Genomic DNA, 23847 nt, shown 5'->3' with positions numbered 1-23847 from the left:
TACATAAATACTTCAGTGACTAGAGCACTGCTGGGAAATTAGACAGAAGTTGCTCAGTCCTCATCAGCTGAGCAAGGACAGAAATCTGGGTCTCTGGCATACTGAATAATACTGGAATACTAGGTGAGATTAATCTCTAATTTTTCAGCAAAAAATCCTAAATTATTCAAAGAGGCTGGCATTGTGCAGACAAATTTCAGAACACCCTTCAGTACAGCAAAGATCAGTAACTCTGATCTGCAGTAATATAACTGTGCATTATTTCTCTTAGTTTTGAAAATATTTAGGACCATCCATCTTAAAATATTTCCCTACACGACAGATCTTTAATTAGTTGTTATGCAACAAAACAGATGTTTAGCACTTAAAAAACAAAACAAAACACTAGTTTATTACTAAACAGTTTAGAAATTACAATTTATAAAATACAAGGATAGAAATTAAAGCTGCTTTCTGATTGTCCCCCAATACTTATACTCTGAAAATAAATTTGCCTTATTTCTTATAAATGCTTCGAATTCTATTCTCCCCATTGAAACATACTGCATACAGCATATTACCTGGTAAATAAATACATGGAATAAGCCATACTTGACATGCCTTGCCCATGTTGCACAATCTCATTCTCCTGATCCTCCCATTTCTCTGTCTCAGAGTCCACATCAGATGTGAGCAGGTGCAGTTCTAATCCAAGTTTTGCAATTTTTGTCTGTTCCTATAAATGGTGACAATATTCATAACACATGAAAATACATTATTCAGACATGAGGATTTTTTTTATATTTTTTAAAAATGATGGTGTCTTACCTCAGTATCTAGTTTGACTGGCTTTAATGCTTTCAGATTTGCATTATGCTTCTGTTTCAAACAAAAAAATAACATTTATTAAATAAAAAGAACTGGTAATATTTTTTACAAACAAATTAAAAAGAGATGGCTGTATACTCAGACTGTGCAGGAAAGTTCCAGCATTTCGGACAAACTTCTCAATAGAAGCTAAGAATTTGTTCCGATTTGACTGTTCTTCTGAAATGGCAAGTGCAGACAGGGTCTGTGCCTGCAGACACAGTAAAGTTTCAAGGAGAAGACCTCTTCCATAGTTCTCATGCTCATGTCTCTTTACTACCTCACACAGTACCATCTTTTCCCCTTATCTTCAAAATCCTGATTAACAGGTATTGCTAAATAGTCATAATCAAGTACAACTGTGCTGATTTTCCCTACAAATATGACACTGCTGTGACAGTGACTTGGTACTAGCTGAACCAACTTCCAAGCTGATCTAGGGTACAACCCACGTAAATGCTGGCATGACAACATAGCTGATCATTCTGTCATTCTGTGTCAGTTTGCTGAAGTAGATGGAAACAAATATTGAAATTCTGAAGTTTTTTTTCTTTCCATCTCCTATTTAAGCCACAAACTATCTAAAATATGTTTGACTGCAAGCCAAATATTGTCTCAGATTAAACAATTAGTGGTACCGATGTGAGTGGAATACTTGATAAGACAGAGCTTGCAAACTGCATAACGGATGTACACAGTAATACATGATTTGTTGTAAATTAATTTGCATGTAGAGAGCAGCAGTTTCAGGCTTTAACTTCATGTGCTAATGCTGTCACTGTGAAAAGACAGCAGAAACTAATAAATATGGGAGCCAGAGTCCACACTGAGAAACTGCACTGGAGTGCAGGGAAATGAAAAGAGCAAAGCTGGTGTTGTAGCTTGGAGAGGTAAGTGTCAGCCACTAGAGGAGGTTGGATGACAAAGAGTGCAGGATTGAGAACCTTGCCTGAGAATCTAAAAAGAGCTGCTATTAATTAGTAGGAATACTCAGGCAAATTAAGCTAAGGAATCCCTGCCAGAGAGTGAAGAGGGGGAGCACTACTCATTATGAATAGCATCATAAATAAGCCCCAGGTGTGGTCTCCATCTCTGACTTGAGGAATCTGAGCAAAAATAAAACAGTACTGTTAACTTCCTACTGCAATTTGCTGCTCTGAGTTTAGCTGTCATGTCATTTCTCTTTCCCATCCCCAAATTTTTAAACATTCTGGATCTTAATGTCTACCCAGACTACACGCTGTAATTCTGCCTATGTATTACAGATAGGACAAGCTGATCTCATAGCAAAAGATTTAGAAAAAAAAAAGTATGAATTGATGCTCCTACTTGTCATTTAAGTTTGACTACATTGTATATATCGCTGTTCAAGAAATATTAGTTTTAAGGCAGAGTCTTAAAAGAAGAAACAAATACAAAACCAAACTAGATTCCTATTTACATACAAACTTTGGGCTACAAGATACAGCAAAAATTTAAGCTGCTGAGTGAAGGGTATTCAAGAAAACCAGCACATATTTCTTTATCCACAAATAACTAAAGAAACCTCAAAGTGTTTGTCAACTTTGTAGTTTTCTCCATTCTAGCGTTCACTCGCACTATTTGAATAGGAAAATTGGTAAAAAAAAATAAATAAATAAAAAGCACATGAGCAGTTACCACTCAGCTTTTAAAACATGATTTGACATCTAATACTACATCTAGAGGAAAATAAAGCTGTGCATTAAGCGCACGTGAATCATCACCATTGCTCTGTGCTCAACTAGGACACCATGGTCTAGCATGCCATTCACACCAACAAGCAGCACTGTTGCAATTAAAGGTGGAACAAAAAGGTAAACTAATTAGATCTCCAGGAACAGTGTGGCTTTGTGGAGGGACAGCTTTGGCATTAGCCACGGACAGCAGACCAGCCCCCCAAACCTATGCATCTTGCAAAATTCAAAAGACAAAATTCCAGAAAAGAGCAAAGTAGAACTATTTAAATCTTGGGAAGAAAAAAAAAAAAAAAAGTATTTTTAAAAGGCATACAAACCACTATGTGGGAATATCACTTAAAATGTTTCTTCAAATGTTGGCTGAAGCTCAGAAGCTATGTAGCTTAGTCAAACCGGAACAATCTGACAGGGACAAAAACCCTACCAGGCCACCAAACCAGTCTGTTTTCCAGTGCCAGTATTTTGTGCCACAGCTGTGAAATTCACCTGTGACAGGTGGGCTCTGCTCCTGTTCTTGGCATAAGTCTTGCTGAGGCTTGTGAGCCACAACAGGCCTCAATGTGATCGCTCCTTGAACTGGGCAGCAACAGGGCCCCAGGCAGAGCTCATTCCCATGAAATCTCTTGTGGGCAGTAATGAAGGAACCTGAGTTTGACTACAAATCAATCACTTTATCTAATAAATACTGAGCCTCATCTCTTCTCCATAACCAAAGGAGAAGTCATCCTGACACAATCCGTCTTATCTATGGAGCGTGGTGAAGCCTGACTTTTGCCTCACTCCTTTAAGGCCTGTTGTTTATACGATACAGGCCTCGGATGGTCGGGGCTCCCCTCCGATCGCATCGGGGCCCTGTGGTGTGACTAACTGACAGGGGCACAACTAAGTGTTAAGGGGAGGGGGGCTGTACAACCTGATTCCTATACAATTTGGCCGATCTGAATTCTGGAAAATTACTGACCAAATGACAGTGGCCTCGCAATCCTACAAACAGTGATCCCAAACAAGAACTCTTAGAGGTCTCCAGGGTCCACAGCAGGCTGCACCCTCAATTTTCCCCAGTGCTGACATGCCTCTCAGGGTACCCTGAGGAGAAGAGCGCCTCAGGGCTGACTCCTCAAGGAACAAACTCATCCGCAGACAAATGCCAGCAAGGGAGAAGGGTGAGTAATTCACTCTAGGGAGGTATTTCGGAAGCACGCAACTGGATTTAGAAACACTGCTTCCCCCCCAGTACCCTGCAAGTAAGTCTCAAGAGAACCTTGCCATTCAGAAATCTTCAACTAAGTCACTGTTCCTATTGTAGCAAATTTCTTTAGATCATTGTGTTAATTAACTAATACTTAGATACTGAACAAGTGCTGATAAAATCACAGAATCTAACTTTATCTGCTCTAAAGGTATATAATAAATCCTTAATTGTTGCTACATTACAGTTGTGTAAATCTAATTCCACAACATCACCCATGCTCACCCAGCCTACAATTATATTCTATTTAAATCTGCAGGTTGGATTTATAACGGATGACCTTTTCTCTTACCCGTTTTTCATTAAGGGTCAGAAGTATAATATTGTGTTTCAAGTCAAAGAATTGCACAACAGAAGACATGGAGATAGGTGATTATTTCACACCCAAATTCCTCAACACTACTGGTTAAAGAGAGAAAGCAAGAAGAAAAAGAAACAACCCAGAGCTTACTGTAACTTCCGAGATCATTCTTCCCCTTCCTCCTCCCAGTGAAAAGATTCAGTACGTAACAAGGAAGTTAAATGACTGATTATAAGGTTTAGGTGGTTTCCTAACGTAGAAACATTCTCAGAAAAAGTAATATCAATTATTCAGGTAAGGGTATTAATTACCTCACAACCAAACCTGGACATTTGGTGTTGCCTTTTTTTTTTTTTTTTTGCATTATAAACCTTTAAGATCAAATAAGGAAACGAGAACCCATTACTTGAAGAACCTATGATATGTTTAACCATGTCCATTTCTTCAAAATAGGTTAATTCAGAGAACAATACCAAAACGAAAAGTCAGGAGTACCAAGACTTATTTTACAGTATGTTGAGTTTGTTCTTAGTATTTTAATAGTGACCAGGCATTTATTATTACACAGCACAGGAGTCAAGTATGTGATACAAAATGTCACATTAAAAAACAGAAATTAAAGGTCACCTACAAATTTAGTTATTAAAACATATTACATGACTAGTTACCCTAGTTTTGAGTATGTTTATTATTCAGTTAGTACATGTACAAAGTTTGGTATTTTACTGACAGTCATCCAGTCAAGATGCATGTTAGAGCTTAGTGATATGGTTTAGTGGAGGACTTGTTAGTGTTAGGTCAGAGGTTGGACTAGGTGATCTTGGAGACCTCTTCCAACCTAGATGATTCTGTGATTCTATATTACTAAGATATTGCTATATCCTCATTAAATGCAATATGGAAAGAAGTCAGTCAGTTAACAGAGTGTATAATGTATATAAAACAGTCCCAAGAGCAACTTACCCCTGGTCTGGGCAGTGACAGGTAGACACGCTTCTCTCCTAGGAAGAACACACATTTACACCAAAATTTGTATGCAGATTTTAATCATCAGACCACATGCCTTACTTCGTCCTTCCTCAAGTTGCAGTACTACATATAAAAGTGAATTACTTACCTGTAATTTGAATATTGCAGAGGAATAGCACTCTATCTTGTGTTTTCAGAGAGAGACAAGCTAAGAACTTCTGTTTAGATTTTAGCTCTCAGTAACTGGCACCTAAGTATCTGAACAGCTTTACTCCTTAAGATTTCTAGTCCCCAGCGTGCAGTCACACATAAGAAACTCTCTCTGGTGACTAGTAGCTATCCACTACATGCACTCATGTTGTTGTTGCCAAATACAGAACATACTGTTGTAGTTACATGTATGGCTTTTCTTGGCCTTGGATGGTATAAAATTTGGAGTAGGCAAAGTCAATAGTGAGAGAGATATAAGAAAGCTATGGAGTTTTTTTTTTTAAAAAAGTAACAACAATAAAACACCTATGTTGTACTGTACTATATGTATCCCATGTGCTCTGTATTTTATGAAGAAAAGAAGTTCTGTACCATTTTACACATTTACTAAATTATTTCTTATATCCCCAGGACTCTTAGTTATTCCAAGTCCAAGCAAAACAAGTTGGAAAAAAAAAATAAAAAAATTTTACAGGTATTAACTGAAAGTGGATAAGAAGAATTTATTGGCAGGTAGAAACAAAGACAGGGCTAATAGCCTACTATTAGAGCTCCAGTTACCAGACAATGTAAATATCAATAAAGACATACATTTATTACAACAGATTCGGGAGAGGAAAGTCTGCTAAATAAAAATAAGTAAATAAATAAAATCCTCAGAGTTAGTGAAAAATAGGTGTGTCCTGAAGAAACGAAGGACTGAGATAACGGATATCGGTAACATATTTGCATGGAGATAACGCACCTGGACAACCAATAAGCAAGCAACAAAAAAACCCTATCATTGTTATTTCCTCCTCTCGTATCAGCTCCCAAAGAAATTCCACTTTGATTGCTCAGAGGACAACTCTGTTATACACTTAGGATTTTTTGAAAGGATGCTCTTTATCTCCTGGCACCACAGAAAGATCACGAGCTCCATGGACATGAGCTCCAATGGACTTTTAAAAAACAAATTTCAGCAAATTGACAAGTATCCCACAACCCACTTGATAAGTATGGGAAATTGAATTCTTCTTTTCTGCGATCACCTCTGTCTTCTCTAGCCAGTTTTACAAAAGGATAAACTATCAGGGCATAAGTTGCCTAACTATTTTTCTAAGAATGCAGAGTTATTTAGATATTAGTTGCCTACACATGCATCCCAAGCACACCAGATTTCTAAATAAAGACTGACAAAAATTATGCGAACCACTTTACCACGGCCCCTGTATCAAAACAGCTAAACGGGATGCAAGAAATCATGTAAGAAGTACCAAGAACAAAAGCTAAATGCTGTAACATAAAAAAATCTCCTTAACCTTATGTAAAACCATGTTGCACCCTGTTAAAATGAAAAAGAGTTCAAAAGCCCAGAAAGGTTTGACATAGATGGAAAAGAAATACGTATTGCGAAGACAAATGCAAAAGAGGTGAGCGTTCAGAATTATGCCAACTGAATTGAAAGTAGTACTAAACAGATATAATAATTAAAAAAATACTTTTGCTCATCTACCAATTCCCATTATTTGCCTTTGGAAGGTTGAATTACCATATTCAGAAAGAGGAAGGATCTGCCTATTTCTTGGAATGTTAATTAAAACCCACCCCCACTCTGAGTGGACCCACAGACATCATTCCTTTCAGAAGCACAGATAACTCAAGCCAGAGATAATCCTCCTTCATCAGAAAATACATCTACAACAGTATAAGCACAGAATTTATATTTGATTTCATTAACAGAAGACTTTTTTTTTTTTCAGGTATTTAATTTTCATATTTTGGAAGTCAGATCTAGGCTAAAATACTAAATGGCTTTCTGCTATATTATGATCTTCCTTTCACTTATGCCAGTCTGTCTTTGTTTTCCCTAATGGGCTTTCTGTAATGTAGTTTTTAATGTAGTTTTCCTTTTTTTTTTTTTAAATAATTTTGTTTCAACCTCCTTACCTTGCAATCTTCCACTTTCTAGTGTTCTTGTGTTTCTAGTAGTTCTAGCCCATGTTTTTCCTTCCAAATTTTTGAAATTTTAACTTCTAAATCATGCTTTTGACCTCATGTCTTACCTGTGAATAGGATAGCTACGTCCCTACTTCACCTGTCTATTCTTAGAACTCTAATTTCTAAATTCTAAAATTAGGATCTGTATCCCCTATTCATCAACTATGGCCTTCCTGAATCCTAATGGTCATCACTCCTCTCAAATCAAGTGAGCAAAACAAAAGGAGGGCAGAAAAGGAAGTTATCTCATAAATCATTCTCACACTTACAGCCAGGTTACAAGGAAACAATCAGGGGATTGTTTGTATTCTTTTTCAACACGTTGAAACCAAAATTTATAAGGGGGAAAAACTGACTGGAACACTGGCTGACACCCAACAGATTGGATGCTTTCTTTAGGTGATTCACCTCAAAGAGCAAGAACCTGAGATTTAAGTATAGCCTGAACTAGGTATTGCCAGCTTTCTGCATAGTCATTGGAGAGAAAACGATCACCTCCACTGGCTGAGCCAAATCACCCATTTTTTGTGATCCTCCCTGTAGAGGTGCCCATCACACAGGCTGCCCTTAGCTCAGACTAGGTAACGCTAACACTATGCAGAACAGGTCTCCTCACCATTGGATTATATGAGGTTTTAGGATTAACAAAGAAGGTCCAGCTCTACCTTACTTGACAGTTCTACACAGCATAGAGAGATTTGCAAAATGTACTTGAAAGTGCAGTGCTCCCCCCTTCGTACCCCCAAAATGTGCCCACTTCTATTTAGGCATTTTTGGTGCGATTCCATTTCAACTGAATAAAAACTAGACTTCATTTCCAACCTAAATTTTGCTCTCTATCCATACGAATTTTGAACCTCGTTATCAGAAATACCTAGTTTGCTGGTATGAAAGAAACACCGGATAAAGAGTTATGCAATTGCTTGTTAAAAAAACAAAAGTTTAAACAATGAGAATCTCCCGTAATCATAAAAATGCTTATTTTATTAGATGTGTCCAGCACATTTAGTCACCATTCAGTTTCTTGCCTCTTATACTGTATTCTGTACTCTCTTACAAAGCCAAACATTTACATTAGTGGTACAAAAATACAAGTTTTTAAACGAAGGAGAAAAAATATATATATACACCTTCTTACTGTAATGCTATCTTTTGTTAACACACAATCACAATTCTACTAGGAATAAAGCACTTGTTACATTGTAGTGTAAAATGAAGGTACTTTTTACCAACCTCAACATTAAGACAAGTAGCATGAGTTACAAGAAGAGTAAGTAAAATCTTATAAAATATTGTGAAACTCCATTGTGTTTGGAGCAAGAATGGCATTCACAAAACTTTTATAATCTCTTAGCAAACAAATATTTTAGTCTAGTTTATTAATTGGGTTATCTGTAGTGTTTTCTAGAAGAAAAAATGTTGAAAGTGGTGAGGTAACTTTAGGGTATTTTTTGAAAGCAAAGAGGTGAGGGTAATTTGGGTGGGACTTTTCTTCTTTCAAGAGTCGCCCTGAAGTCCAACAACAGAAAACAAGCAAAGAAAAAAAATTGTGCACAACACAGGGGAAAACTGTAGAAAACCAGTGGATATAGGAGACCAAAATTAATTCCAAGGAGATAACTGACAGTTAATATGAAACCATCCAGATTCACTGAGAGAAATCCCTTACTAGAGATAAATCCCTTACTAGGCTGGGCCATGCAACAAGCGAAATGGAGACAAGATTTCTTCAGCATCTTTTAAGATCTTTTAAGACCCAATGCACCTAAGGAAATACAAAGTATACAAGGTATGCTCATTATCTTACCAGAGGTGGTATCAGAGCACTTAATGCTGAAGACCGGGGAAACAAGAAATACTAACTGACACAGACTCATCTACCTACGCCAACCAGGAAAAACAGTCTTCACTGCACTCAGGCCCCCATACCCTATACACTTTGCCACGCTCAGCAACAGCTACCCATCTTCTTCTGTCTCCTACAAGCAACAAAGTTGGGGAAGCATTGTGAAACGATGCTTTAACGAAATTGGAAAACATGCATTTATGGAAAACGTCTGTTATCTGCTGACAACATCCAGAATAGGAGAGAAAGTTACTGACTAAAGGAGATGCTGGGAATATGCCATAACACTTCAAGAACTATTTGTTTTGAGAGCCAAGTGTATGCTTTACTGTGGCTGCATGGTTCTTGTCCTAATATCTTTAATTACATTAATATTTATACGTATAGACACACACACACAGATATAGAAAGGTTATCAGTCAACTCTGCTAGACCATTGCATGAATATGAAAAAAATCAACTGCATAATCAGCCCTGCAAATTTCAAATTTATTGCTATTAGAGCAATACTGTGTTTTTAATTGTATTATATAAAATTTAATGCTATGTTTAGGGAAAGTTAATACGTCCTTGGCTCTCAAAACAAAAGAAAAAAGACACTGAAAGTTAAAAGGCCCATAAATAGGATCTCTGATCTAATAGATTGCTACACATCTTCATATAGCATTCCAGACTAAGGTGGAAGAACAAGTAAGATAACAATCACATATTTCTCACATTCCTAATAAAGTGTGCTACCCACAATTATTGCAAACCCATTCAGAATTTCACTATGTTTTCCTTTCACAAGTCTTCAGGCCAATACACACATCCATCTAGCAACCAGCAGCAACAATTTAAGATATCACTGCCCTGTGGTTGCTTACTTACTGTCCTCACAACAAATTGGCAGAAAAGAAATATTTGCATGAAAACTCAATCAAATATAGAAAATTAAACTTCCAAATTAAACTCTAATACTGAAAAAGAAGTCTCATGTTAATAGCAAGATGAAGTACTGTATCATTGATAAAGTGTCATCTAACCTGAATAAGGAGTTACTTTTTTCTGTATCTTAGGTACAAAAAATCGAAGTCCCTGTATTTAACTAAATCTGAACTTTTTAACCTGAGCAATATTCTTAGAAATACAAGACATTCAGTATTATTATATATTACATTCTATGTGTATGCAATTATACTTTAAAGACTGAAACAAACACACAGCCACAAGAAGTATAACATCAGGCTACAATAAACACATAATCTGAAAAAAAAATTACGTTAAATAAAAATGAAAAATAAAAGTTTTTTTTTTTTTTTTTTTTTAAGATAACCTATGCTAAAAGTAAACACAGATCTGTCTCGTCGTTCTCTTCTACATGTTGTACAAATACCAATAAACTTACCAACCAAAGAAAATATCCCAAGATTGTGCAGAGTCATCAGAGATTCCATCCAGGAGAAAGGACAGCAGTTTAAAAATCAAATAACTACATTCACTACATTATGAAGCAAATACAATGCAAGAATGCAAGCTGACAGTACAGAATATATTTGTATATATGTTATCCAGAAATATAGGAAATGAATTAAACATGCCTCACAAGTTATACCTTGATTGTCATGAATTAACATGTCCTATTCAAATCAAAAGGTAGGATGAAAGCCTTAAATCACTAACATTTGGGCACCACTGGCAAAGAGTGGTGTTGAATACTTTTGAGTACTTTGAAAAGTTCCATTCAATTTTGCTGAAAGTAATCACCATGCAGGAAGTTAAACATTCTTAATTTTACACAAATGAGGCCTTTAAATTTCTGGCTATGTTTTTCCTTGAAAAACATATGTTCCTTGAAAAACATACCCTAATTCGACATCTCTACAAAGTGAAGAAGATATTTGTATATTACCGCCCAGATTTGACATTGCTGTATGGGATATGGGACAGTGTATTGTGCTCTCGTCTTAAGAAAGCAATATTTCTTAAATCACAGCTAAAATTCTTAGCCTTCATTTGTTTTGGAAACTTAATTTTTCTATTTGTACATAGCATTCTTACCTCTTCTTCCTTCAAACACATCATTGATTTCTCTCAACAGCATAGACATGTCACTCAGCTGAGACTCCCAGGCCTCACAGAACACCTCCAGATTTTCTTTTGCAATCTTGCTAGATGGATGCAATGCCAATGTTTCTACAGCAGAAATTATCTGGACAGAGAACAAAATATTTGCTATTGGAAGACATCCTGGTAAACAGTGTTGCACATGAATTCACAAATGCCTCCACAGGCAAACCACAAAATTTAAACCGTTACTATTTTATGTTTACAGTGTATTCATCTGACACTTGCAGGTTTGATGATCTTCCTTGCGCATTATTTTAGCCAACACCCAACACTGAATTATAACTCTTTCTCAGAGCTGCTTTGAACAGTTTAACGTGACATCTCCAAAGAATTCATGCAAGTAATTTTTATTTATGTCCAGTTGAAGTGGCTAGATAAAAGCTAAGCATACCTGTGGGCCAGTGACCTGAAAGGTATCTTCTGCATGTATGCATGTAATCTCAAGGGGCTCTGTTCCAGAAACATGCCTCAACAGGCGACACATCTAAATATATATATATTTTAAAGAGAAAAAAAATGGTAAAAATACGGTTTCATTAGTAATGAGAAAAGGCACACACACACAAAATTATTGACAGTCCTGTCAGAAACTTACTGGGGACTGTACAACTTGGTGTTTCTCAGGGAGCATTTACAATAAAGAAAAAAAAAATCCTGGCTTGAAAGGTGCAGAAAAGTCACCAGGAGAAAGAAAATTCTTTAAAAAAATCATTCCAACAACAATTTCACACATAAATATACCTATGACTTAATAAATCTGAAAGTAATCAGACATCTACAGAACCTGGAGATATTTTGTAGCATAAATGACATCAGCAAAACAGGCTTATTCAGCAATCGTCAACTATGTGGAAAATTTAGGCTTTTATCATCCAGAGGACTGAATTTGAGCAAAACAGTGCCATATTCACATAGGGAAGAAATATTGTTTACTTCCACAGTAGGCAAAAGGTAGCCACCTATCTTTTTGTAGTAAGATTAAGAGTGAACTTTGGGCTGAGGATGAACACTGAAGATTTCAGATCAAAAGAAGAATTTATAAGACAGATATAGCACATACTAAACTAACTGCACCTTGTCCATTACCAGAAATGCTCTAAGGCCTAGCTACAAATACTATTTTACCTCACAATATTGCCTGGAAAAAATCAGCGTCTCACTAAAAGAGGAACACTAATTAGTCACAGAAGAAGGGGACATTAAAGCTGAAATTAAAAATGACCAGAGTTGATTTGTTAGTCCCTGAAGTTCAAGCATGTTGCTTCTGCATAGTCACTATACTGGGATGAATTCTCAAGCCCCATATTGAATCAGAAATTTTTAGAAATTGAGTACTAGGTGTCACATAAGTATAGCTACCAGTGTCGCCATGTTCCAGATCAAAATAATACATATCTTTTTGTATCTCCTGCTGGTGCAGTTACTTCTGCTCCACCTTAAGACCATAGCATGTGACAGAATTTGTAGAAGTGAAGCAAAACCATGTATGCACACTCTTATTTTATTTTTAAATAGTTGGAATTATTCAAAAGGTTTTCTAGCTTACTATGGAGAAAGATAAGGGAATTAGGAAGTTCAATTTAAATAGATACTACAATCTGTCCTCTGACAAATTCAACACACTAAAAAGTGCATAAATGCTAAAATTCCAGAAACAGTCCTAAATATTCCTGGCACAGGAAGCTCAAGTCTCCCTCAGTCTATCTCAGTGCTCCAACACTATCTTAGCAAGCCTTGCTTTCAAACCACTTGCTTCTTCATGCAACTCAATACATCTACTTAACACCACACATCACAAATGTGGCAGGCAGAAAGGCAATCTTCATCACCTTAGAAAGGAACAACAACAACAAAAATAGGCCTTACTCTGTTGTTCACATGTATGAGTACTGACATACAAAACTGTGGATGCAATAGAACCTGCAGTATATAAACATTGCTTTTCACAAAGAAGACAAGATTTTCTGTGATCCTCTGACTGACAAAAAAAAAATCTTCAAAACAGTGAAGTTCATTGGACTGAGGAACTTAATCTTAGGTTCTCAGCATTCTTAAAATAAATCTTTGGGTTCAGCTCTTGCTGGATAGCCGCTGCTTGAAGAAAAGGCTATAATCTCTATTTGGATCTAGAATCCTACTTTTTTATGAATACTTTAGCCCCAAAAGATACATACAGATAAGAACAAGTCAAACAATGAATTTAACCGCAGACCTGACCCAGGAGGAGAATTGGTAAGACTGTAAAATGTACGCTCCCCTTCTAAACAGCCATATTCCACAATTATACACCTGGCTCAGACCATACCAAGAACACCATAAAATTCAACAGTATGCTAGGAAAAAAAATAGTAATAATAATAAACAAAAAAACAAACCATAGCCTTCCTAAAAAATAGATTAAGACAAATCCAGCCACTCATTTGCTATGTGTCTTATAAAATCAAAGCAACCGTGAACTCACCTCGACAAGTTGTTCTTTCTGCTCTGATAGCTTGCAAGTATATTCTGCTACAGCTTCTAGATTTCCTTCTACTCCTGTTATTTTTAATGCTTTGAGAACCATATGATCTGTATGGTATTTTAGAAGATCTGCTGCCAAAGATGTTGCTGCACCGTGGACCTTGAATAGCATTAAAAAAAGGAGAGATAAACCTTGGAAGGAAAGAAATGCACCCAGTATCAAACTGAATCAACTTAAAGATCAAGTGATTTTTTCAAGAAGCAAAAAAATTTACTGCTATGAAAGCTCATAGACAGCCTGGGGCTTTAATTCTTCAATTATTATTCAAAGTACAAAGATATATAATCCACTGCACTCAAAAACAACCCAACCAAACATGAAGAGAAACAAAAGAGCAGCTGGGTAGAATCAGGACATGAGATTATCACACAGCTGCTTTCTGATGATGTTACAGCTGGAAAAAAACAGGTGCCTGAACTCGTGGGGCACCAAGTTCAGCATAAGCATGGCACAGTGACCACTCCTCATGAAGAACACGTATTAACAGAACCAGAACACAGCTACAGCAACTGAATTTATAATACATTAGAAATTAAGTTTCCATCAATAAATTGCCAGTGATGAGAAAAAAAAAAAAGGCTTGAAAATAATCCATTGGCTTGTGACACAGCTTTAGAAAAGTAAAAAGCTCCTTTTCTGCAAGAAGCTCCCCCTTGAAATGCATCCTTAAATCCAGACACTTTCAGACCCACGGATCTGCTCAAATTGTGTTGTTGAGGACTCTGCTTGACAAGAGCTATCAGCAACAGCTGCTGCAAGTTCTAGTGCCTGGTCATACTGGCTTTACCTATGCCCTGTAACCAGCCCCATTTTAAAAACGTGAGTAAAACAAACACAGCATCCTGTTTTAGAAATAGCAGAGCATTCTTTTGACTGCTGAGTCTTGTAATATTCACTTTACTGGATTGCGTTGAATATACAACACACTTGGCTGTTCCAGAAGGTTATTTTTCAAGTTCTTATGAATACAAAGACCTTGATAATGTGATGGTGGTGAGCCTTGGCTGTGGATAGAACAGAATGTTTTCTTGAATTATATGTATTTTTTTTCTCCTTTGGACTCTACCTGTTTTCCTTCCTTCCCCTACGTAGTACTATGCAGCATCATAGAGTCATTTAGTTTGGAAAAGACCTCTAAGATCATGTAGTCCGATACTTAACATAGCACTGCCAAGTTCACCATTAAACCATGTCCTTAAGCTCTACATCTACAAGGTTTCTGAAGATCTCCAGGGATGGTGACTCAACTTCTTCTCTGGGCAGTCCATTCCAATACTTTACAACCCTTCCAGTGAAGAAATTTCTCCTAATGTCCAACCTAAACCTCCCCTGGCACGACTTAAGGCCATTTCCTCTTGTCTTACCACTTGGTGCTTGAGAGAAGAGACCAGTCCCCACCTCACTATAGCCTCCTTTAAGGTAACTGTAGAGTGCGATAAGGGCTCCCCTGAGTACTTCCTATGCAGTCCAAAATTAAGAGGTTATGTTTGATTCTCTCTTTTTTTTTCTTTTTCTTTTTAATTTAATTCAAGAAACCTGAATTGCTTCCTTAAAACCTTCTACTACTTTTTAACAGAAAGAAATAATGCTATGACTACACTGTGATTACCTTTTCATTAGAGATTCTTTTCATCATGATCTAAAAAAGAAATTTACTTATATTAATGCTGTCTCAGAACATTGAGCAGGAAAATGGTCTCAGGGAAGGAATGTACCTCTAGTTTCTTTCATAAAGTGACAAGAGATGGGAAAATGCTATTATAACAAGGTTGTATTGTGTTCTCAACAACCCAGGCTGTTAGAACATTCTAATTAGTGTCACAGTATTTAATTTCATCAACAGAGACCCTGTTTACTGACTGATACTCTGTGGCACCAGAAGTCAAAGACTGGCAGGACAGTCCCCAACCAAACACTCTGGCTACTCTGGGATCAGATACAAATCCAATCACTGCATAGGGAACAAGATAAATGACATACTACTCTAAATTTGTTTCTACTGATTATCATTAATCTTGCACATTTTAACTAAGAAAGCTTTTGTACTTTACAGGTCACAAAATCAAGGCATACAAAACTAAGGGTTGTTAGTTTAAAAATTCAAACTCACTCAGATTGTTCCAGAATTTCTAGAATAGCTTCATACACTTTCACTTGCATAATATGGGACTAAATCACAGGGCGTAGGTAACCCACTATTTTATATTTTATGCCACCTCTGTTAGCTAGCTTACAGAGGGTAATTTTCTTTTATTGTCACCTGAAAAAGTTCTTTAACATAAGTGTAATGAGTATGTAGTATTTGTCGCATGATATTTTCACAAATAGAAGTCTGTGGGCAGGATAGTAAGGTAAGATCTACATTTATGGAGCTAAAAAAAATCCACAATATTTGTAATTTTTTCTACATACTACATGACAACTCCATTAGCTTTATGGTCTCTGTAATTACATAGTTTCATATTATTTTGACTGGGAATCCTTCCTTCTCATTCAGTACACAGGAATGATGTCACCCAAAAAGGACAGTCTTACAGGGGAATGTCACTCTGGAAAAGCTCTGCTACTGATTTACTACATAACAATGACCAAAGCAAGAAATATTAGTCAAAGAGCACAGATTATGTGCTCTCTGTTTCCTGGGGGCCCGACACACTGCCTAGCAGCAGAAGTGCAAAGAGCTTAACAGTACCTGAAATAGATTTGAAACACAGTTCAAATCTTCAGGGCAGCTGTAGGAATTATTATAATCCACAGGTTCAAATTTCTCATTTTGCCTCTATTCAAAAATGTACAGCATGATTTTTGAGCACAGAAAGTTAGTATGTGACAGGTAACAAAACTAGATGAAAGTGGTTTGTTAGCCAAGTATTTGCATTTAAAGCAGCTCGGAACACAGTCTGAGCAAGTTCACTGAGTCTCTCTAACATCTTTGTACTGTTCTGTAAGCTTGTATAGAAACCATCACTGTCCTTAACATTCGTTTTGCCACCTGTTTAATGGAATAATAATAGGGAGGACTTTAAAAGATATTTGAATGCTTTTCAAACATTTCAGAAGCTGCCAGCTGCCGGTAATTCTTTATTTGGCTCACGTCTGTGGAACAGATAAGGCACCAATGCTATCCATAAAGTGAAAGGGAGGTGGGGGGAAGGTAGGGCCCTGATCAATAAGCACAATCCATCCCAGGTGCTAAATGAGGCAGCTATCTCATATTGTATGTAAGGATGGGTGACATTTGGCATGCTTGCATTTAGGAAAAGAATGATTACAATGAGCACATACACAGCTGCCAACTATCCAGAAAAATACCTCAGTATAATGCATAGTCATAACACACTTCTGCTTTAGAATTCAATAGAGGAGGTCACATACAAATGAACAACTAATGAACAACTAACTTATTCATTTAAGCATATACTAACAAGAAAAAGCATTAAAAACAGAGTTGCATGCATACGCAAGCAGAATTTAGCTGGTACATTCAAAGTAACAATTACATACATGGTACTTTCTACCAAACACATTTTTATTTGATTCTTGTCAGAGTCAGCAAACCAACAGATTTCTAATCAGTGATAAGAAATGAAACAGAAGGTGATTGCATACTAGCTTGCTTATGTAATTCTGATTTGGCTACTCTTATCTATAAATAGATACTAGTGTTTTCAGGTCCAGGATCCTATTTTACAACTTTGTATCTGAAAAGTAAAAAATGCAAGGTTTTCTTCAGTTTTTTCAGGTTTTTTTTTGTTTAAACTGGACTTACCTCTCTTTTAAGTTCATTCATGCACTGGCATGTTTTTAAAATGGCTACTTCCAAGTCTTCCATAAGATCCTTGGTCTTCTGGTTTTGCTACAAGCCAAAGAAAGAAAGCAGACAATAAATTACGTGCACACACACACACAAAAAAACCCACACAGCAAATCCCACCTTCACACATTACTTCAAGTTTCCTTAGAAGACAGTTATTTAGTTCTAGATGTAATGTTTTCATTTGCATATCCCGTGTACATTTTACTTGAAGAATTCCTTTACAGAGTTATTTATCACTAAATCAAATCTAAAATTAATCGTGATGAAAGCTAATTGACGACTGTTTTAGTTCAACAGAAATTTATTTCTGAATCTTACTGATCTCTTTTCAGCAAAAGCGTTTCATTAAGATTTAGAGCTTCTAAAAATCTACTTTAGGATGTTTAGACAGAAAAGTAACCTTTTTTTTTTTTCCTATTTAATATCAACAAACATCTTTTGCAAATAAAGTATGACCTAAAAAAATATATTAAATGTTTTATATTGAATTAAAAAAAGGCAGCATCCTTTTAAGACTTTAGCTCATTGTCTAATTTAAACAACTATGGTAGCTACTTTTTGTTGAGTTAGCTTCAAGACAGAGCTCCAACTTCTGCAAAAAAATACCCATCCGTGGAACAAAACAAATGTCAAAACACATACAGAGGGAAAAGAGTCAAGTAGCAGTGAGTTTGCATCCACATCCATAAGATATTGGAAACAATTATCCAAGGTGGGACCTTTAACAAGGGCACAGCTGCAAAGCCACTAGCCCCTCAGAGTATAATTTACATAAACATAAACACAAAATGTATGTAGATAAAGACATACACACTCTCACTTATTTTAAAGGAAAAAAAAATCCCCCCAAGCTACTATCATCATTTCTTCAGGTATTCTTATCTGTTCCAAGTCTCAAAGCTACCTGCCCCTTAAATATAATGCAATGTTACCAAAATTACTTAAAGAAAAGTAACATCACAAAATCATTTTTTAACACAAGGATCATAATATTTTATATTCACTATAGTGTCCTTTTTTATTCTTTTATGTATTTATTTAATGCGCACAATTTATCTCCTTTTATGTGCAACTTTTTTTTTTTTTTCTTTTCAATAAACACAACTGAAAGAATTTTCCAGTCCAAATAAGCTTACAGGAAAACCTAAGCCAGGACACTATCTTCCAATTTTACAAGCTCAAACATATACAGCAAGGATTTCAGAAACATTTAACATTCAATCAATAGCATTAGATTCTCTGGTACGTTTCAGCCAGTTTGCATTCACACAGAAGAACACAAACAAGCAGGCCAGTGATGCCAGTCTATAATTTAAAATTGATCTACATTACAAGACACTTCTGCTTTAAAATCCACTCTTCACTGAAGACTCACGGTTACTCTGCCTACTGAAAGGAAGTACAATGAGTGAAAATGGAGATAATTGGGCACTCTAAGAGCTCTACATATCACTCAGTTCATGTATCCCAAGGCATGAAAGTATTTTGATTATCAACAATTCCATTGGAATTCCATTAAGCCCCTCAGAAAATATTCCCCCTCTGACAAAGCTGCTGAGCTAAAACTGAAAGGCCGCTTCAGTGAGCTGATACTGTTTTAACTGCGGAGTCCTCATTCATAGCTAGACCAGATTATTTATTAATGTAAATATTTAATGCATAAGCACACATGTGCACACTCAAACATTTTCACGGACCATATATATGCATAGTTTTGTACTAGGTTCTCATTTCTATCACCTGAATTGTAGCATGTAAATGATCTAGAGGTGATGAGTTTCCACCAGTAACACAGCTTAGAACTACCCAAGCTAAACAGTTTTAGTTTCTTATAGTTATTGTATTCTATGCAATAAGCATTCTAGATATGTCTTCTTTTTAATAACAACACTCTGTATTATCAAAAAGATTTATATGCTCTTCAAACTGCACTACTGCATTAAGAACAGCTGATTCAAAGAGGAGAAAAGGAAGAAAAATGCCTTCTCAGAAGTAGAAGAATTTAATACATTCAGTATTAAATGTATCCTATACTAGTACACATCTGCCATATTTCAGACTGTTAAGATTTTGTGCTATACATTTCCTTAGGAACAAGATTGAAAGGAAGTCAGTACTAGGAACAGAAACTGCATTTTCCATCTCCGTTTCTCCTCACCCTTTTGCATGTATATTCTACTATCTTCAAGGAACAACGTATGACAAATGACAGAGAGAAGCCTAATGTGCTGCTTCTCTAAAAAGCAAAATTACCATCATTGAACCTTTTTGAAAAGGATGAACAAAAATACCGTGTAGTCATAGCATCTTTTCTCTCTCTTCACTCCTTCTCTCCACAAGAAAAAAAAAAGTCAAGTTTTAGAATATTTCACTTTTCAATAGTTTAAGTATTTCCAATATTCTGTTGAAGAACAGAAATGCAAATGGTGGTCATTGTCATGGGATTAAGACAATTGAAGTCTCTGAAGAACCTCATCAAAAGACCTAGTTGTTTAAGACTGTGCATTGACATTTCTATTAGCCTTCTTGTTTCCACTTACAGCTTCATGAAAATTAGGCTATCATCAGGGTAGCCTAATTTAGGTGTTAATGAATCAGTAAAGCAATATCACTGGGGCAGAGGGAAGATAGTATTGAACTTGCAGAAGCATAGAACAAACTCTGACTTCCTTGATTAGCTAACTTACTCTGAAGAATGCAATCAATTCTCTCTTCCTAAACCAGAGGAAGCATGGCATTAAAAAGTTCTTTCAAAAGTAGAGGTGAAAAGATTTACTTTGCTAAAAAGCTCTTACAGCTTGCATCCATACTGAAACCAGCTGCTCTAGTTCCATTTTAGCCTGCTTAGACAGCTCCAAAATGTGTTCTCTGTGCTCATGACTGGTATAGGCAGAATCCGTGAAGTCCTCCGTATGTTCCAGGATAACCTCCAGCATTGTTGAAAGGTTCTCTTTTGAGAGAAAATACAGATTCTCACGAAGACCCTCCACCTTATTCTGAAAAAAAAAAAATCCTTGAGAATTTGTGTGGTTATACTGTTGTGATGGAAATACAGAAAGCAGATGCATCAATTTACATTTTATTTTTCTTCTCAGTGCTTTTTAGTATTCACATATTTTCAAAATAATCCAATAACTTTCTTGTATCAGACCTCCAGTTTAGGGTGGGTATTTTGTTTTTAAACAAAATTCCTGACCACTCATCGGATCTAACAGCATTGTTGTCCTGCAGTCAATAAGATGTTTTTCAGTTCAGCAAGTTTCAGAAACTAGTTGTGTATTCAGTTTGTTTGATCTTTACAAGATTTTCCACACCCATATCATCAATTTTGAGTACTTTTCTAAATATTTACATATAGTATATAGAATACTTTGAGAGTACGTCTCAAAAATTCCAACCAAATTCTAAAGAGGGGAGGGAAAAAAATAAACAAAGTACTTTATAGACTCTGAAGAAATAAGACACAGTTGTTCATTAACTCTTCTTAACTGAATATGAAATTTAGATGAGCCTTTATCAGGAAAAATACACTGAGCTACAAGATACAATTTCAATTCATAACATTTCCTTTGAATGACAGTATGCTCTTCTAAATATTTGGATGAGTATCTGTGGACATAGTTTTCAAAATGTTACCAATTATGAAGAAAAGATTCTTCAACAACAACAATTTTAATGAAGTTCTGATATCCTGATACTTAGGTTTATTCAACATTAAAAGCATCACCTCAAAAAAAAAAAAAAGTGTTTTGAACGTATTCTAACCCAGGAGGAAATGGCAAATATCAAAAGGTATATTTTGGCCACATCAGTGAACTTATCATCACCTTTTGTCAGGTTCTCTTACATTTTGAGACACTTATTTAAATTACATTGCTAAAAAGATGTAACTCCACCATTTATAACTAAAAACAAAATGAAATAAAGAAAAAAAATCAAGATTCTGGTTTTGGGGTAATTTTTTAAGCTATATAAAACAATACTCTTTCTATTCTTACCTTGAATTCTTTGATGCCAGAATATATACTGATGGGTGCCATTTCATTTTCTCCGTTTGGTCTAGAGTCAGTTACAATTTCTATTACCTGTTCCAAAGCTAGTCTCATCCGATGAAAAACACCATCTTTGTTTATACGAGCAGATTCACAGTCTGGATGCCTAAGACAAGTCTTTTAAAGAAAACAAAGTTATATGAAAGAGTAGCAAAATGAATGCTTCCTGCTAAGACAAGTCTAAACAATGTGTTAGAATACAACAAATTCTTTCTGTTAAAGTGCTATCGTGTTAAGTAGAATTCATAGAATTATCAGAATATAAAGATATTCCTCTACATGTTTTTTACTCTTATACCTTTGAGTATGAAATTTAAAGTAAGCCTGAGAAAGAACAGTCAGCTCTCCTGCCAGGTGCCATACACAGTGATTTATCTAAGTTGTGTAAGACTGTGAATACTCACTCACCTTTGAAGCAGTTAGGAGCATCATGGTGCACTTCTCAAGAACAGCTCTAGAGGCTGCCATTCTAGCCTTTTTCTTCTCATCCTTCAAATCCTAAACACCAAAAGAAAAATGATTTGAATATTGCATATTTTGTTTACCACTTATGAGACCGGAAAAAAGAGACTCTCTTGAAGATGGACGGGTTGTGAAGAAGCTTCTTTATGACGTCTGACAACAGCTATTTTGAGCCTAGCTCATGATCTAGAACTTGCCTTTTAGACGGATTTTAATTTATGCATTTATTCTTGGCTCATTTCAATTCAGATTTCAAAGAAGGAAGATCTCAGAGATACAGAGCATACTACATAAACTGTCACTAATTTCTCTATCCTTATCTTAGAGCATTATTTATAAAACAGGAAAGGAAGCAATAAAAAAGACTAAAAATATTGTCTGAAATGGCAGGGAGGGAAAGACAGAGAAAAACAGATTTTTGTTATAATGAGAGAAGGAAATAGAAAATGTATCTTTTATCTGCTTAAATATTATATTTACCATAAACCAACTAATAAAAAATGTTTTAACAGGCTTAAAAAACAATTCCTGTATAGAAAGTACTGAGCAAAGGAACTTTCCAAGAACTCTCCGGCAAAGATAGCCAACTGCTTTTTGAGTGCTAATAAATGGACATCTGAATGCAACTTCCAATGAAACCATGCCTAGTTCTTTTGTACGCCAGCTACACGTGTCATACGATAGTTTTTATAAGCCGATTAAGTTTTTTCTTAGCAACTAGCAACTTTTTAGATCTTATTGCTACTAGAACGTCTAAGCTCCTCATCACAGCAAAGTTTAGAAAACTTAATTCCTAACCTAAGTGCATTCATTTGCTGTCTATAATTCTGTTTCTACAAAAATAGTGACGTGCATTTTGCATCAAGACTCTTATTATTCATCTCAAAATACATACTGTAGAATGGACAAAGTTGTTAACGGCTGAAAAGGGAACAGTCTACAGGATGGAATTAATCCTAGATTTACTCTAGATCAACAAAAAACAAAGTGTTTTGTTTTGTTTTGTTTTTAAAAAAGCTTATTTCAGAAATTCTTGCATTACGTGATGATAAATCTGACCAGACTCAAGAATTTCAGGCATACTTACTATAATTATATTAAAGAAAAATACCTAAAACTAACAGCACCACATAGCAGCCTACACACTGCAAAGTGAGCATATCAAGCATGTCCTGACAGCATTTAAAAAAAAAAAAACTAATGAAATACTATTTCCAAAAGAGTCAAGTAGAAAAGAAAGGGAGAGCCAAAGCCAAGATAATATTGAAAAACAAAAATAGATGAAAAGAGTATCATTACTAGCAATGCATCCTTCTCTTTCCGAGGAACATGAATATTTGAACAAAAAATTTAAAAACAGCTCATTCCCAAGCAGGGATTTCCTTTAATTACATGTAACATTTCCAGAACACATTATTTGATACTGAGCATGTTCTTCACAGATTCAGGACACAAGAAGTGTGATATGATTTTAGCAAACTACTCCAATGTTTATATGAAGGATGCTGTGCCATGTCACAGAAAACTACTTCCATATGCATGAGGATGGCCAATTTGTTCATACAAATTTAATTTGAATTTTGCTGTGTATTAGGGAATCTGTATATCTATATCAGACCCTGGTCCAGTTCTGAATGGGGGATTTGATTGCCAAGGGGAAGCAAGTAGAGCTCCGAGCAGAGTTCTAAAGCTTCAGCAAATTTTATTAACATGGAAAGTATCAGTAAACAGAAAGGACCATTTCCCTGATGAACTGAACAACAAAGA

The 23847-nt window shown here is 35.8% G+C and overlaps 1 protein-coding gene across 1 annotated transcript in view; it reads right to left on the bottom strand.

Moving 5' to 3' along the window:
• The window catches only part of CTNNAL1 (catenin alpha like 1), a 57923-nt gene that overhangs the window by 6009 nt on the left and 28067 nt on the right, over positions 1–23847 (bottom strand). The window contains exons 5-14 of the mRNA XM_080583598.1: positions 22027–22116; positions 21565–21735; positions 20362–20562; positions 17519–17605; positions 13690–13848; positions 11620–11712; positions 11160–11310; positions 5078–5115; positions 808–858; positions 561–715 (exon numbers count right to left, since the gene is read on the bottom strand). Coding sequence (XP_080439724.1) covers positions 561–715; positions 808–858; positions 5078–5115; positions 11160–11310; positions 11620–11712; positions 13690–13848; positions 17519–17605; positions 20362–20562; positions 21565–21735; positions 22027–22116 — 1196 coding nt within the window. The remainder of the gene's footprint in view (positions 1–560; positions 716–807; positions 859–5077; positions 5116–11159; positions 11311–11619; positions 11713–13689; positions 13849–17518; positions 17606–20361; positions 20563–21564; positions 21736–22026; positions 22117–23847) is intronic.

This window comes from Anser brachyrhynchus (assembly GCF_964034855.1).
Source record: "Anser brachyrhynchus genome assembly, chromosome: 2".
NCBI lineage: Eukaryota > Metazoa > Chordata > Aves > Anseriformes > Anatidae > Anser > Anser brachyrhynchus.
The sequence above is the reverse complement of the archived record's forward strand: the minus strand, read 5'-3'. Positions and strand labels throughout refer to the sequence as shown.